This window comes from Typopeltis vanoorti, chromosome 2 (genome assembly GCF_054136105.1).
Source record: "Typopeltis vanoorti isolate ZY-2024b chromosome 2, IOZ_Tvanoo_1.0, whole genome shotgun sequence".
Lineage (NCBI taxonomy): Eukaryota > Metazoa > Arthropoda > Arachnida > Uropygi > Thelyphonidae > Typopeltis > Typopeltis vanoorti.
Window position 1 is genome coordinate 63835543 of NC_143550.1, and position 18726 is coordinate 63854268.

At 35.2% G+C, this 18726-nt stretch overlaps 1 protein-coding gene across 8 annotated transcripts in view; it reads right to left on the reverse strand.

The window, feature by feature from the left end:
* The window catches only part of LOC150109091 (phospholipase D1-like), a 584228-nt gene that overhangs the window by 412182 nt on the left and 153320 nt on the right, over positions 1–18726 (reverse strand). For all 8 annotated transcript variants that reach the window (XM_090411563.1, XM_090411593.1, XM_090411586.1 and 5 more), the window contains one exon: positions 16225–16330. In XM_090411563.1, the coding sequence (XP_090267689.1) occupies positions 16225–16330 (106 nt within the window). The remainder of the gene's footprint in view (positions 1–16224; positions 16331–18726) is intronic.

Genomic DNA, 18726 nt, shown 5'->3' on the forward strand with positions numbered 1-18726 from the left:
GAGATGAGAATGTTTTTTTGCATATATTTTTAACTGATTTTTTTTTTTTTTGTATTTATTTTATTTTTATTTTCTGCAATTGTTTTCTAGAGAATTTTATACTTAAGGAGTTCATAATCTACTGTGTTACTGTATTTAGTTTCTTTCGTTGTTTTGTGATGTGAGAAAGAGTATTATGTACATATATGTGAGGAAAGGAGAGGAGAAGAATGAAAGACTACAACATATCTCCTGTACAAAAAGAGTGCCTAATCTCCTCTGCCTGTACAGCCCCATTTTCCACAATACTTTGACTCCTCTAGACATGATCCATCATAAGCAGCAGAACAGCTGCTAGATGGCTGGTAAATGTCCTAATATTACAATCAGTTTGTTTATGTAGATGTCCTGCAAAACCAGTTTACTGTTGTACCATCAAATGGAGAAGGAGCTAACACCCAATTTGGAATACCCTTGAAGGATCACACCTACACTGCAGGTAAAAAAGGGAGGAGGATAGTGAAGACCAAACAGCAACTGCCATTTTAGGTTTCCCAATAGCAAAGTCATAGTCTGTATACTTTGTAAGGCAGCAATACATGCATTAATTAGGTTTCTACAAAAGCCAAGCTACTGATACGCCATGACAATGAGCCTAACACATTAAGGAGGAAGTTAAGACTTGCCTGGTATGCAAAAACTAATAGTCCCAAGAAAGTTAGTTGGTTGGTTGGTCGATTTGTGATTTTATGACACATGAATAGCTAAGCTAATAATGTGCCTTGACACAGGTTATAGCAGTACACAAGGTATTAATAAATAAATAGTTATTAAAGAGATAAATTAGTGAATAAGATAAAATGTATGTATAAAGTGTTAAGTATCTGCATATTAAAAGTATTAATAGTTATCTACACCATGTATTAATGAATAGTAATAAGAAGATAAATGAGTAAATAAAACTATGTTTTATTTACTCATTATTTAGTAAAAAATTATATGTACAAGGTTTAGTATCTACAATACAGTATCTACATATAAATAAATTTATAATCAAACGCATTTCAATAAATTATTTATAAAAATTTAAGAACATCATGCGATTTGTTTGAGTTTGATAACATCTGCCTGAGTGTACTGTATAGGGCTCAGCCAGTTAAGTAAAAATGTCATACCTCTCTCTCATATGAAATGCCAGCACTCTGCAGAATATGACTAATGGGAGACAGGTGTTGCATTTCTCATACATGGGTGGGTTATCAGTCCTCAGTAAATAAGAATGTGTAAGATGACTGTGACCTATGTGGAGCCTAGCAAGAACAACTTTCTATCTTCTGTTACTATGTTGACTAGACTGTCAATGCTTAATTTCAGGTTTAATCTCATGCAATTTGTTTGTCAGTGCTTCCTGCCAGGAGTATTGCTATTGCGTAATTAACTTTGATTTTCTGAAGTGTTTGTAGTCAGCAAATGGTACTTCAAAAGTATGAGCTGATCTAGCAGTTGCATCCCTTATTCCAATATGACTGGAAATCTGACACAACTGAACATCAAAATTAAGTCTTTAGAATATGAAAGAAAAGCTAAGCTAAGTATTAAGATTCTTTATTTTGTACAAAAGTTGTAATACCTCACCAAGTACTGGATGTGGATTAAACACCAGAGGAGATAGCCTGTAAAGAACTCAGTCTGTATAAATTACACACTTTTGGTAGGACTTTTCTTTTAAATGCACAAGTGCAAGCTGAATGGCATGCAACTCTGCTGTATAATTATTGCAATTGAGTTGGATCTGGTTGGAGATAGTAATGTTAGCACATACAGCAGCACAGTCAACAGAGATCTCTGATCTTGAACCATCAGTATAGATGGGCAAGAAATCAGAGTGTGCTGCTTTGTGTACGTTAAACAACTGAAGGGAGATAGATTGTGTATGAGACTTCAGCAGTTGACAAAAGTGAGAGGTTGCATGATGGAGTGCACGCCTACCAGGAAGGAACGCTGTTTGTTTGGTGCATGTAATGTTGTCAACATTCATGTCAATAGCTTCCATAGCCTCTTTAACACGCATATCAAAAGGACGAATGGCAGTCTGACATGTGTGATATTGGACCTCCAACACAGAGAGAAGAGACTAGTCCATGTAGAATGATCTGGAAGGGACTTTAGGGAATAATTAAGAGACAAATGTTTTCGTCTAAGTTAAGCTTAGTGTTAGAAGTGATAGAAGAGAATTCATTTGATTCAATATAAAGACTTTGAATGGGTGATGTGTGAAAAGCACTAGTAGCTATTTGAATACCCGATGGTGGATAGGGTCCAACCACAGGAGCATCCTCTCTCTTGCAGAACTGTAAACCTGGGATCTATAATCAAACTTTGAAAGTACAAATGCACAATAAATGCTGAGCAAAAACATCAATCAGCACTCCATTCTGTAGAGGACAGAGTGCAGAGGATATTCGATGCATTTTTGCACTTATCTCAAAGATTCTGAATGTATATAAAGAATGTTAGCTTTCTGTTAAAGATGAGTCCCAAAAACTTGGCCCAAAGTGCTACTGGGATAGTTGGTCCCATTCTTAGATCAGGATAGGGATGGAGAGGGACTGGCAGAAGTGTACACACAGTTTTTGCTACAGAGAATCTGAATCCATGACAAAGAACCCATGAAGAAACATGATCAATTGCTTGTTGAAGTTGTCTTTCAATGACCCTCATATTGAAGGAGTAACAATAAATTGTGATCGACATAAAGGCAATTGGCCACTGTGGGATGAGTTCACTTTAATAGCAAAGAGGGTCACACTTAAGACAAAGCCTTAATCCCCACTTGAAAGACTTGGCTGGATAGAAAGTTTTTAATAAAAACAGGAAGGTGTCCCCTCCAAGCAAGATTAAACAGATCGTTTAATATGTCATATCTCCAGGCTGTGTCATAAGTTTTTTTTTTTTTTGATCATGTCGAAGAACACTGAAACATGCTCTCATTTCAGGAAAGTCTATCTCATGTTTCTACATTTTTATTCTTATTTTTTGCCAATTTTAGAATTGGCAAGAAATGTGGATCAATTTCTTTTTAAAAAAATTATCTAAATTTTTTTATATTGATATTATAAAGATATGGATGGTACTTTAACACACACACACACACACACACACACACACACACACACACACACACACACACACACACACACACACACACACACAGAGAGAGTTGAACTTGGTTATGATGAGCACCATGGGACTGATGAAATTTCCTTGTTATAACCATTACTCACTATATCAATGATGAGTTAAATAGCTTTTTTTTTAATTCTCAGTAACTCAAAAAATAGAATCAAAAAAATGAAAGAAGTATTAAAGAGAAAAAAATAATATAATTACATACCTAGACATTATTGGTATGAATATGCTTGTAGAAACTACAGCTCTTAATATTAAATCCGATTTATTTCTCAGATTGTATGCATAAGTGAAACATGGCTATCAAAATCAGACAAACTGGTATTGAGCATAAAGGATATAGTATGTTTAGGAAGGATAGGCATGAACAGATAGGAGAGGGGATGTGCTGCTAATGATATCAGATGACTTGAATCCAGTTAGTGTTAAGACCTATGGTTGTAGTTCTAGTAACAGTATTGTTAGTAGTCACATTCAGAAAGGGGGTTGACAGTGAATCTCTACTTTGCAATGAAGAGCATGGGTTAACTAAAGGAAGGTCATATTTTAGCAACTTACTCGCATGCTTTAACAATGTTACCATTGAACTAGACAAAGGGAATGTTCAATGAAACTTTTGATACACCATGAAACTTTTGGATTCTGCAAAGGATTTTGACAGCATGGAAGACTGTGGATTAAATCAGAGAATATGAGTTTGGATTATAAAATATTAGAATAGATAAGAGGAATGGATGGCTGACTGGTATATGGGGGGGGGATGCGAGTCTGCAAGATTTGAGGTACCTAGTGGTGTACCATAAGGATCTTCCTTGGTCCACTGTATTCAATCTATACATTAATGATGTTGGAATAGGATTTGACAAGTGACATATAGCTATTTGCTGATGATGCAAAGATAGGTAGGGTAATCAGGAATGCTGCTGCTGATATGCAGTACTTGCAGAATGATTTTGAATAGGCTGGAATTGTGAGCATGGGAAATGGATGTTAGTTCAATGTCAGTAAATGTAAAGTCATGCACTTTGGTGTGATTAGATATCCAATATCGTATTATATGTGGGATTACACTAGAAGAATCTGATCAGGCTAGGGATCTTGCAGTGTTAGTAGATAGCAAGTTGAAGTTCATGGGTCATGCAGTACAGATTGCAAATACAATTCAAAAGATAATTGTAATGCTAAAACAAACTTTCACAAGTAAAGAAAAGGATGTCATTTTGTCTCTTTACAAAGCTCTGATAAGATGTTACTTGGACTATTGTGTACATGCGTGGTCTCCTGGATTCCGTGGTGAGAGGAGTGTGTTAAAAATGATATCAGGATTGTGGAATACTGATTATGAAGACAGATTGTGAATTTGTAGACTGCAGAACACTAGTAAACAAGAGAAAGAGGAGTGATATGATTGAAACTTACAAATTTCTGAAATGTCATATAGAATTTCCGTTGATGGAATTTTTCAATTTATGGGGAAAGGGCAACAGGGCATCCTTGGAAGCTGAGAATGAATGCCGCCTAAGGGGTAAGGGCCAGATTTTTCTATCATAGGGTGGTGTATGATTGGAATGGATTGCCATTTGTTGTTGTGTGTGCAAGCAGTGTGAATGAAATCAAGAATAAGTATGATAGTAAAATTGGGAAATGTACTTTACTGGAAAGGACCAGATGATGTCAAGCAGATAGGAGCAGGTTCCCTCATAAACAAAAGTATAGCAAACAAGGCCACTAAATATGCAGAAATATCAGATCAGGTAGCATACATGAGATGATAAAACAATCTATTTCACTTTTTGTCCATTTGGATTAATCTATGTCCATTTTCAATCTGGTCTTTACTTATATAACGTGCTCATAGAATTCAATGAATTCTTCATCATAAAGTTTAACGTCATATTTCCTTTCATTTCTTTTCTCTTCATTTTTACCCAGTCGTGCATTAAAGTTTCCTGACACTATTGTGTAGACTGTTGGATCTTGCTGTCCTGTATTGGCTGTCACAGAATTCTTCTACTTCATCTTTATAACTGTTGGTTGGTGCATATATTTGTATTATTTTAATAGTATGATATGTTGTTAATTTTGTTAAATATACAATAAAAAATGAAAAATATGCACACTTGTCAAATAAGATTTCACATGGCACATTCCAATAAAGCCTTATGGAATTGTCAGAGGATCATCTTCATTAGAAAATGCCCTGAGCTTCTTATATCTAATGAGTAATTGGGACATTTCTGCTCTTACCAATATCATGTTAAAATCATATTTGTTTCTGAAATTTCTATTATTCTTGTTAAATTTATCCTAATATAACAGTCTTTAGCAAAATGACTAGGTTTACTGCACCTATAACACCTTGGAACATTTTTTTTGTAGATGTTTTAACCTTATCAGGAATAGCAGATTAGTAAAGATCACTTGAAACTTTTTAGAATCTAGGAAATTATCAGCTCAACACCACACAAATATACTGTATATGCACATACTCCTAAACAAACACATAAATAAACACTTGCCCTATCCTGATTATATTTCAGGCACAAACTTTGTTTTCTTACACTTGGATAAAGGATTAAACCAAGTATATAATTTCTTGGTATCTTTAATTTATAGTATAACCAAGTGGAAAAACTTTAGCAGTTTTCTGTGGTTATCAGCATGGGTTTGTTAAAGGGATATTATGTTTCACTAACTTACTTATGTTAGTAAAGAAGGTGACAAATACCTTGAACAGGGGAGATGCATATAGAGTGGTGTACTTGGATTTTGCAAAAGCCACACAACAAGCTGACGAATAAATTGAAACAGATGGGATTGGATAACAGACTTCTGAGTCAGATCAGTGGCTGGCTGTAAGATAGGTATCAGAAAGTAATATATGGTACAAATATGGTTGTATCAAACTGCCTCTCATATGGGAAATTCACATCTGCAGACAATCAGCTCAACAGCCTCTTTTTCTACCCTCTCATTGGGGGGGGGGGGGGGACAAGAGGTCATCACTAGAAACTGCATAAGAGGAGAAGGTTCTTTGCATGGAGAGTGGTTGGTGGAATGCATTGCCTGAGTGTGTTGTGAATGTATTCACATTGAATCACTTTAAAGCATGGTTGAATAAGCATTGTGTGCAATAGTGTGTACCTCCCACGATGAGTCTGACTCCATGGAGATCAGATGTTAATAATAATAATAAAAACATAACACTAATAATAACAACAGCATGCTGTTGTTAGCAAAGCAAGAATATTTTCTAGTAAAAACTGGTATTACTGTAAACATTTAAGAAATTTCTGTGAGATAAATACTAATATCAAAACCAAACTATGAGGGTTTTTTTGGGTTTTTTTTTTATGTTGAACCCATACACAGGAGGTTGTACTATTGTACTAATGTACTATTGGTTGGTCAACCTATAGTACATTAGTACCGTGTATGGGTAGTGGGTTGGAAAAGGAGGAATTTGTTTACATTTGATTTGAATGACTTTAAATTGTATTCCTTGGGAAACACAGCAGGTGGGAGACTGTTCCACAGTGCAGCAGTTGCAGAGATGAAGGAAGAGGAAAAGAAACTTGTTCTGTTTGTTTCTAGGTGTCCTGTGAAGGGATGTTGTGCAGCAGCAGCACGTGTTCCAATGAGCTTATTACTGAGCAGAGGAATTATTGATGTTACTTCAGATGAGCATTTCCATGGAAATATTTGTAGAATATACATACTGCAGAAATCATACGTCTGTGTGAAAGTGGGGGGGAGAGAGTTGGTAAGGGATGGATCATTGATAAGTCTAATTGCTCTCCTCTGTATTGAGTTGAGCATTTTGAGAGAGCTTTTAGGGGCCCTACCCCATATGTGGGAGCAGTATTCAATAGCTGGGCGGATTTGTGATTTGTATAATGTTAATAGCTGTTTGGGGATGAAGTAACGTCTTGAGTGAAAGAGAAATCCTAGTTTATTTGAGGCTGTGGATGCAATGTTTGTGATATGTTTATGCCAGGAGAGGTTTGATATGAGGGTGATTCCAAGAAGTGAGATCTCAAATTGTCTGGAAATTTGGATATCGTCAAAAAGGATACTGAGAAAAAATGTTTTTTTTTTTTTTTTATATATGGGAAATAGGTACAGAACTGGGTTTTATTGGCGTTGAAATTGATGAGGTTATCCGAACCCTATTGTAGGATGACTTGGAGATCGGAGTTGAGGGTGGTGGTGATTGATGTTCTGTAGGTTGAGATGAATTGTGTAGGGTAAGGCTTATCAATTGCAAGCGAGGAGTGTAGTATGCTGTCATCTGCGAAACCGTGTATTGGATTGGAGGTCAATTGCAGTAGGTCATTAATATATAGCAGGAAGAGGGTTGGTGAGAAGACAGAACCTTGTGGGACCTCAGCATTAATTGAATGGTGAGAGGATAGGGAGCCGTCTACCATCACACAGTGTGTGTCCAGACAGAAGTAGCAGATAACAAAAACTACAAGATTTACTCAAAGTTTTATTGCAAAAATAATGAAGTAAATTACATATTTTGCTGTCTACTAATAGCTGTCAGGAAGGTAAGCATACTAGAGAACATACATAAATCTGAATATTTCTAACAGCAGCTGTTTTTGAAACTTAATGTAGATCAGTAAATGTACATTATTTGACATATCAAGCATGAAACATTCAGTGTTGTACAACATGTTCAGATGTTTAGTGGCATAAACTTCCAAATGTTATGAAGTATGAGGCCCTGATTCCTGTTAAAGGTGCCATATGATCTTATCACTTCAGAGAATTTCTTAAATGTTCTCAATGTCTTCCAGGCAGGACCAGTCTATTTCTTCCAAGAAAGCATATGCAGTAAGGCCACTTTTTTTTTTTTTTTTTTAATTTTTCCAGTATGCTTATGTAAGTATCTGTAGATACATGGAAACAAACTTGTATACATCAAGACATTTTTCAAAAGGGATGCTGGACTGATAAATGTAGAAAATTCTGTAAGGTGCAAACAGGTTTAAAAAGTTGTTCTAATTCACTCATTTTAGAAACTGTACCATACATTTTGAAACTGTCAGCAAAGTAAAGAAATGGTACCTTTATTATCTAGTTTTGCAAATATACAAGTTAGATACTAAAAGAAGAGCAATTTATTTACTCTTTTGAGTAGTCATTTTGAATAAAATGAAACAGAAGTTAATATATATAATTTTTTTGTATCATCATTTTTAATTAATAACATAGTTTAAAGCTGTGATAATTTGCTATTTTTTGAGGATGATGAAAGAAACTGGTATGTGAATAGAAATCTATAGGAAGCTACATATCTAACAACATTACTTCTCTTTTTTTTTTCCCTCTAAGAAAATCTATAAATGAAAATTTATCCTCAAAGTCCAAACTAAATTTTAGGGTGACTGTTAAAAAGCAAACCAACAAAATTTTCTAGTAAATTATATATGACAAATTATATTCTTGTATAATCCTTTATCCAAGTAAAATATTTCCATGGCAGCTACTTGTATAGAATATAATTTCCTGTCAGTTATTATTTATAATGCATAGCAAGTTTTAAAATAACTCAAAGTTGAGCAGCTTAAGAAAACTGTTGACTCAAATATACAAGGTGTGGCTATTAAATAAGACTGATTGCAAAAATGTGATTTATTATTACAATTGTACAACTTAATTGTTATCCCCTTCAACATACTCCCCTCCTCTATCTATATGCTGCTGCATATAAATTTTCCACTGTTGGAAGCAGTGCTGCAAGTAATCAGGTGTTATCTGCTTCAGTAGCACTGCTGTTTTCTCCTTTACTTCATCCACTGACTGAAAATGGGTGCACTTCAATGTGAATTTCAACTTTGGAAAAAGGTAAAAGCCACATGGAGCTAAGTCCGGTGAGTAAGGTGGATGGTCCAATACTGGGATCTTCTTATCAGCCAGATACTGCTTTACAAACAGTGCACTGTGGGTTGGAGCGTTGTCCTGATGGAGAATCCAAGCATTGTTCTTCCACAGATCAGTCTCTTCTTCCTCACGCATTCTCTCAGCTTGGCCAGAACCTCAAGGTAATAATGTTGGTTAACTGTCTGACCCTCTGGTACCATTCAATCATTACCACGTCACTGACTGATATTATATATATATATATATATATATATATATATATATTAAAAAAAAAAAAAAAAAAACGATCAGCATTGCCTTGCTCATTCTTGCTTTTTTCATTCTCAGTGACATGGAAGTTTTCCAGCACATCAATTGTCTGTTTCTTGTTCATACTGGAAAATCCACGTCTCATCACATGTGATGATCTTCTCCTGCAAGTCCAGCTCTGCTGTCAGCTGTTCCATGATGTCAGTGCAAATTTGTTTCCAGACATCTTTCTGCTCCTGACACAAGTTTTTGGGAACCATTTGGGTGCAGACTTTGTTCATGTTCAATTGCTCATGCAAAATTTGTTGTACAGTCTCCTTATCAATGTGCACCATGTCTGCTATCAACCGAATGCGTAATCGGCAATCGTTGTGGACAATTTCATTAATTTTCGCAACGTTTTATTCAGTTCCTGCTGTGACAGGGCAACCCGGTCATTCATCATCTTCAACGCTTTCTCAACCTTCAGCAAAGCGTTTGTGCCATTCAAACGTTCGTACATGTTACATTACATTATCACCGTACACCTCCTGAAACAGTTTCAAACACATAGTTGTAACGGTTGGTCAGTAACTTTAGCATGCCATGTACATTGTAGTGCAGCTTGTTTCTTTGTATATATATATATATATATATATATATATATATATATATATGTGTGTATACTCCAGATGATGACCTTAATGTGAAGGTTAAAAAGTTTGAGTGTTTATTTTGGTTTATATTAAACTAGAGGTTCACTCTAACGCGGTAGCTGTTTCCATAATTTTCAATGTATACTGGTGTATGTAACATAGTAGACAGTGCTACCACTACACTGGATGAAGAGATAGAGGTGCATGTAAAGGAAATTCTAGATCTGTTGCATAACCTGAATAAGAATTCAGCAACTGGGACAGATGGGTTATTAGCACAGATCTACTAAAGGAATGCTCAGCCAAACTGGCTGGGCCCTTGACACATTTGTATAATTTGAGTCTTAGCTCAGGAAAGATCCTACAGGAATGGAAAGAATGTATGATAATTCCATTGCACAAGGGTGATTCAAAGATTGATGTCTATTGACTTATCAAGGTCTCTGGGGTAATTGTAAATATTTTAAAGAAGGTGAAAAGAACTCACATACAGAAATGGATGGACAAACAAGATACTTTGCAAGAAACAGCATGGGTTTATAAAGGGAATCATGTCTGAGTAATTTGCTTTTATTTTATAATAATGGTACAGCAGAGTTAAAGGGAATGGATATACTATGATACTGTTCGACTTTGCTAATGCATTAGGTTGAATATCACCTAAAAGGTTGTTGCATAAACTAGAGAATATGAGATTAGAATCTAAACTATTAGCTTGGATAAGTGGGTGGCTGAGAGACAGATATCAGAAAGTGTATATGGGCAATGTGAAACTGCCAGATTTAAGATGAAAATTGGTGTGAACCCCAGTTCAATCCTTGAACCATTCAGGTTTAATAATATTGGAAAGGGATAATAGAAGATCTTCAGTTGTTTGCTGATGATGAAAAGAAAGGCAAGGCATTCAGAAATGCTACTGACGTATGGCATTTACAAGTGATTTCAATAGTTGGTAAATGTAAATATTAAAGTCAATGTTAGTAAATATAAAGTTATGCACTTTGTTGTGATACGATATCCAACAGCATATTTTATTGGTGGGATTATGCTTGGAATAATTGACAAGAATAGGGATCTTGAAGTTGGTTGATAGAAAGCTGAAGATCATAAGTCACAACAAAAAATGCAAACATGATCAGAGGATAATTGTGATATTGAAATGAACATTGATATCTAAGGATATGGAAGTCATTTTTGCCTCTTTAAAAGGTCCTTGTATGATCACAGAAACCCAGATTTGATCTCCTGGGTTCCAAAGGGATAAAGACACTATGGAAAGGCTGCAAAGAAGAGTAACAAATATTATGTTGGGATTATGGAATGTAGATTAGGAGTAGAAGGACTGCAGACACTGGTAGACAGGAAAAAGAGGGATGACGACAGAGATCTCTAAACTTTTTTTGAGTGGCATTATAGGAATCAGTTAACATTTTTCATTATATGGAAGGTGAGGAAAGGACAAAGAGCATCTGTGGAAATTAAATTTGCATGCAGTTAAGAAAGGGAGAAGGGCTCGATTTTTCTCTCACAGAACCGTGAATGAAACAGTTTGCTTGTTGAAGTAGTGACTGAATATGATGTGAATGAGTTTAAGAGAAAGAATGACAGCTGGTGTGGGTGACATATAGCCTACCACAATAGGTCCTTGATTCCCTGGAGGTCTAATAATAATTTTCAAGAAAAAGAAAAGCAAGTTTGAGACAAGATAAGACTTTGGAAACTCAGTGGCAAACTGAAGAAAACGCTGATTCAAGCATTGAAGCATGTGATCTGCAAGAATTACAAGGGGAAGTTTTGGAAAGTTTCTAGGAAGAAAGGCATTCTGAGAATGTATATAGAAAAATGTAATAAAGCAAGGCAATATATAAAAGCAGCTAAACAAAACTCATCAGAAGACTTCCATAATAATATCGAAGATAAATATCAGGAAGGTAGCAAATTGTTCTGGAAGCTGCTGAGAAAGTTCAAAAATGGAAGAAAGAGTATGACATGAAAATTGAAGATAGATATTCAAAGATATTCTAATTTGAAAATATTTAGGAGGAATGCAATCGGAAGTATATATCAACACTTTGGATAGAAAAAAACTAAAATGTGGAAAGGTAAATAGAAGTTATTCGAGAAGAAATTATCAAAAATTGAGATATAAAAGTTTTACAGTTGCTATAGTGCATCATCTGGAAGTCAATCAAAAGTTCAAATCCAGATGAGTGGAGTAGAATGTTCATAGTATTCATCTATAAAAAGTGAAATACCGTATGTACACAAATATAACTCACCCTCTCATATAACTCGTACCCTTGATTTTACTTTATGAAAAAAGAAATTAAAAAGTTTCGCATAAACCTTGCACATTAAAAAAAAGTTTAAACACATTCAGGTCAGGATGATTGTAACTCGCTCCCCATGGTAACTCCCCCCCCCCCCCCAAAAAAACCCACTATACTGCAGACGCAAGAAAAACAAGTAGCTTTATTGTATCACTGAATAAGGTACAGACACATTTGCAGTCTGTGTAATATATTTCTCAACAAATAGTGCAATTAGAGACAACTGGGATAAAAACTGCACTAATTAATGAATCACATCCTCCCTCTCCCACACACACAGAGACTATGCTGTATAGACTCAAACAAAACCATATATTGCACCAGCAAACAGTATCTAACTAAAAACCATTATCCAATTTTTCAATTACACAAAGTAAGTGTTTGTTTGATTATTTTCAATGCCATTAAAAGGCTAACTTCAAATAAAATTCTACTGCGAATTGAAACATACCATATAACGTGTGTGTGAGTCTGCCCACCAGCTCAATGCGGAAGTGGCACACAAACAAGCAGCAATAAAATTCAACCAAAGGGTTGAAACTTTGTGCGAGTTGAACCCACCTGCGCAATGCGGTACACAAATAATAATGAGAAGTTCTGTCGGAACGACAAATGGGCAAAACAACACCTCGTTGGGAACATGTTAAAACTAAGAAATATATAGTGTGTCGTTATGGCAGTTTCAGATATTATGGAATTCAGTTGAAGAGAATTAGCATTTTAACTCAACAATTATTGGCTTGCCTTTGTCGTTGGGTCACACAATTTTTTGGTAATACTGCACCAATCATATGCACGTCTTCATATTTGCTCTATCTCTACTGGCCTACAATTGCTATCTGTTTCGTGCTCTGCTTTCACTTCTTATTAGTCATTCGTGAAGGATTGTTCATTACGTATCTCGAGTTTTGTAAATTACTGGTAATTTCTGCTTGAAATAATGGAAAAGAAGATGACACTATTTGGGTATATGACTTTGATGATGCACACAAGAAAACCACTCTTGAGGCCAGAAGTAGCAATAGAGAGTAGGAGGTTCTTGGCAAGTCATACCCATTTTCAGTTTTCCCCTGAAAATTTTAGTTTCCGAAAATCCCCACATATATCTCACACCATGAGTTTAATTTTGGGAAAAAAAGTGAGAGTTATATTTGAGTAAATACGGTAAAACTCAATGTGAATAATAGAGGAATTTCCTTACCAAGAGTTATGGGTAAGAGTTCTGTAAGCATACTTGAGAAAAAGCTGACAAAAAATGTCTTCTTCTTCAACCTTTTGGTTCTGTCCACTGCTGGATGAAGGTCTCCCCAATGATGGGAAAATTGGAGACTGTTTGTAGGTCAAACAGAGGCTGTCAGGATCAGATTTTCACTTAATGACAAAGAGTTGAGAAATCCTGGGACTTTGACAAGGATCTGTATTTGAGTTTCGTATATCTGGAAAAAGACATGACAAGATGCCAAGAGAAAAGCTGTTCAAAACACTATGATTATATGGTATAAATGGGACATTCTATCAAGCAATACATAATCCATATGTCAGTTGTAAGTCAGCAGTCAGAAATGAAGGTACACAAAGATAGCTTGATGTTATATCAGGTTTGAGACAAGGGAGGCACATTGCTATTCCTTATTTATATGGATTAACATCATAAAGTGCATTAGGACTGATATCAAAATTGGAGATATTCAACTCAACTCTATTTCACAGATGTTGTTATACTCTTATATAAATCTAATATAAGTTTGTAGAATTCCTTAATTCCTGCTATAATAAATCTAGTGTGAAAATCAATGTTAAAAAATGAAGAGGCAAGAACATTGAAAGCATCAACTGCATCCTGAATAGAGAAATTATAAAATAAGCAGAACATTTCAGTTATTTAGGCACCATTAAAAAGTGAAGATGGTGAATTAAATATGCAAATAGACAACTGAACAAGCAAAATTGGTATTGTGGGGGAGTGAACTGAATAAATTTATATTGAATAAGAGAAAAATTAGCCAAAATACTAAACTAGCAATATAAGACAAAGTTCAAACCAATTTTACCTTATTGATCAGAGCGATGGATTAGAAATAAAACAGCTAATCAAAGACCAGAGACCACAGATAAGAGTTCTGAGAAAAATCAGGGGAGTGAACATATGACATCAATAGCAGAATCATTAAAATAAAGCAACTAAGAAGGAACTTGATATTTGTGAGCATTTGGGAATGGGTGAGAAAAGCTGGTATAGCGAGTTAAACAGAATGAAAGGGGAAACATAAACAAAACAAGTGTTTGATACCAGAATGGCAGGAAAAGACTCAGCAGAGGACCAAGATCTAGGTTGATTAATGCAATTAGAAGTGTCTTAGACGATAGACTATAAGATATGACAATATTGGAGTGCTAACATGTGAGAAAGTTTGGAGGAAAACTGCTGATAGATTAGTAATAATGTAAACTAAATTGTGTACTATACTACTGTCATAGTTATTAGTATCCTGCACGCTCCTTGTGGGTACATATCAAGAATTCAATGAGTGTGGAAACCGTTGAAAGTTTTTCAACTTAAATTAAAGATTCCAAGAAATTATATACTTGGTTTAATCCTTTATCCAAGTGAAAGCAAACAAAGTTTGCACCTGAATTATTTCCAGGACTGGGGAAACTCGTGGTATGACTTCACATCTTAGTATCCCATAGGGATACTAAGGCAAGTGATGTGAAGTCATACCACTTAGTATCCCATAGGGGTACTAAGATGTGAAGTCATACCACCTTTACCACGAGTTTCCCCAGTCCTGGAAATAATTCAGGTGCAAACTTTGTTTGCTTACATTTGGATAAAGGATTAACCATGCTACCAGCCAAGATGTCTATAGACGTCAAGTTTATCATGGATGTGAAGTGTATATTAAAATTGTAATACCATTGATATTACATTGAAATATATGATAGATACGAAGCATATGAGGATGCGTATTTGATCCATAATGGCTGGTCAGGTGGTTAAACCAAGTATATAATTTCTTGGTATCTTTAATTTAGAGTGTGGAACCCAAGTATTTTACATTGTTTTCATCATCTAAATTCCACCTGCTTTCCTATGAGCAAATTTCTCATGATGAAGTCCTAAAGTTGTCTTTAGGGCTGCTTTATATACTGAAAAATTTGAAGTATGTTTAGACTTTACAGCACAGCTTGATAAGCAGACATATAAAGTTCATTAAATGGATTCTTTTGGCTCTCTCCATATAATGAAAATAGCAAATGACCTACTGACTTGTTGACCTAAAGCAGACTTGATTTTCCATGGTCATGTTATCAAAAAATACTAAATACCACATACCTTACAACTACAGAGATTGTGTAATCTTCTGCATTTCCTAAGTGGTTCCGATAAAATGGAAGGTGGACACAAAGGGAACAGGAATGATTTGCATAGTTAGGTTTATTTAAAAGATTTCTCATTGAATTCACTTTTTGTTTGATATTTTTTTTATTGTAAAATTATCATCTTATGGAAACTGTCCTTTCAAATTGAATAAAAACTTATTTAATAAATAACTTATTTCTTCAGATAATTTTAAGTGTTTGAATAGCTGATAATATCACACACACAAAATGAAAAACATTAAAACCATGGACAACATACACAAAAGCTAATCAAGTGATTAAATGATAGTCACCACACAAACTGTGACAAATTTGAAGTATGACATTCTAAACATGACCATGCATGCCACTATAATGTAGTGGAATCATACAAAGCAGAATAGACCCATTACATATTTTGTGCATAAATCTAATTTATACATCTCAATCATAGAAATGAGAGGTTGCAAAGTCTCTTGATTAAAATTAATTATATCAAAACACAAATCATATAGACTACTTTATAAACATATGACAACCCTATTATATTGAAAAGTATTATCTGAAATTCAATTTATTACACTCACTATTCTCTTTTTAAGATGCACTTCAGGAAGGAAAGCATCAGGTCTCTGTGGAAATCTGGGTAACCTACCAGTTTTTTGTCGGTAGCTTTTCCTCCTTTCTTTGTGTCTAATTCATTAATAAATATGCTTATTAAATTGACTGATTCAATTAAACTATAAATTTATTTTTGAAGCTACTACTTAACAATTTAATTTGCTAAGTAGTATTAAAAATTATCAATTAAATATACCACTTATTATTACAGATTTTTTTTTTTTTAAGATAATTTGACTTTAATGGATTCAAGAAAAAGGCTAGTCTAGGACTGTAGTATGCCACTAGAGAAAATCAAAAGATCACTATCAGAATCAAAAGAGTTACTTCTTTTTAACTAATGTATCTAAGCTTGTTTACAAAAGAAACTCAGACAAATAGGTTGTATGATTTTCTAAGAATCTAGCATGAGAATAGGATCCAGCAAAGGCAATTCACTATCCCTGCCTGTTAGTGACAGGACAATTCACTATCCCTGCCTGTTAGTGACACTAACAAGGAAGTGCTGTGCAATATTCAGCCACTCCCTTTCATCCCTGCCTCCTCATGGTGTAGCCTGTTTCAACAAAAAAAGGATCGGTCACACCTAGTGACCATTCACACTGCAAAAGGATACCTTCCTAGTTTTGGCATTTTCTCCTAGTCGGAAGAAATGCCAATATAGAAAGGCTTGGGTATTTGGTAGTGATTAATAACAGTGATTCCAAACATTTTTCATATTAATGTTGCCTTTTCTTGTCTAGCTACAACCTGTAAAATTGCAGGGCTAAATTAATTTGCTTAAACTTGCATAGCTACCAAAATCTGTCATCATTTGCATGAGTTCGAGTGATTGTGTTCTCTTTTATTTATTTTATTTATTCATATGGGATTCTCCCTGTCCCAGTAGGACTGGTCGAGCTCTTCTAATGTGGGGTTAAGTATTTACAGTCATAAATACATTTATGACTGTAAATCCATGTGTGTTCACAGGCCAGTTTGCCTATTCTAAGGGATGAAAAGCCCGAGTTTCTGGGTGGAAAAAACCCTCTACCTCCATATGAGACCGGCTAACTCACCTTTAATCAAAAGAGACCAGTAAAGATTCCTCACATCATGGACGGGAATCGAGCCCAGGTCTTTCCGACTTCATCCATACCGAATAAGCTACCGAGGCTCTAATGACTGCTGATTTTTACATATTATTTGTTCTTCTTCTTCTTGTCAGCAATGCACCATTGATCAGTTTATCACCAACTGGGGAGAGTGGTCCTTCTTTATGGATAGAAAGACAGAAAGTCAGTGAGATACTGCGAAAAAAGCGTTGATGATGCGGATAAGGGCTTGCGATTTGTAGTTTTAAATCTCTGCCTTTAGAGATAGTTCAATGGCAAAAGATGATTGCATTGGCCAAAAGAGCAAGGCTGATTTATCTTTTTAAATCACACAACCTTAGTGGTAGTTCGATGGCAGAAGATGGTTGATTTTACCAAAGAGGAAAGGCGATTATTCTTTTTAAATCGCATTGCCTTTAGTGGTAGTTCAATGGCAGAAATTGGTTGTTATGCCTAAGAGAATTGGCGATTTAACTTTCTAAGTCACTGCCTTTAGTGGCAGTAAGATGGTAGAAGAGAGTAGAGTTTATCAAAGGGGAAGGGCGATTAATCTTTTTTGAATCACTCTGCTTTAAGAGGTAGTTCAATGGGAGAAGATGGTTGCTTTTGTCTATGAGGATGAGCGAATTATCTTTTTAAATCTCTGCCTTTGCTTGTTGTTCGATGATAGAAGATTTAGTTTTGCCAATCACATAAGGCAATTTATCTTTTAAATCGCTGCTTTAATTGGCAGTTAGATGGAAGAAGATGGTTGCTTTTGTCCAATTCGAAATCTGATTTACCTCTTTTGAATCATTATTGTGCTGTCTAGACAGTAAGCACTCTGAAGTTTAGAGTGACATCTCTTTAGAGTCTAACATCCCACTACAATTGATGTCATCATCAATTAACCCATAAAGTGCAGGCTAAAAGTAAATAATTAAAGTATTAAGTTGGAATACATTAGAATAATATTGGAGTGGAGACAGTGGAGAAATTAACTCTTTCACCAACTACTACCCCACCACTTAGCAATTAACAACATGGATTCTGCCACTCTTGGTCTATTGCTTGCCCACATCACTCATCTGTGACTCAAGCTCTGGAAAGGCTAGGTGAAACCAATGCAGTTACTCCAGATATTTCCAAAGCTTTCGATCAAGGCAGGAACAATTACCACTGCATGGTCTATGCATCCTTTGCAACTGTACTGTTTTCTTCTTTGGATTTCCCCAAGGCTGTACTTTCATCCATGCTTTCTCTCTCTCATCATCATAAATGACCTATCATTAATCTCAAATCCTATTCACAGTTTTATTGACAACAGTATACTCCCTTCTAAGGTACTGAAAGTGTACATTGACAGATGGTATTTTTTGATATACCTTGCAATGT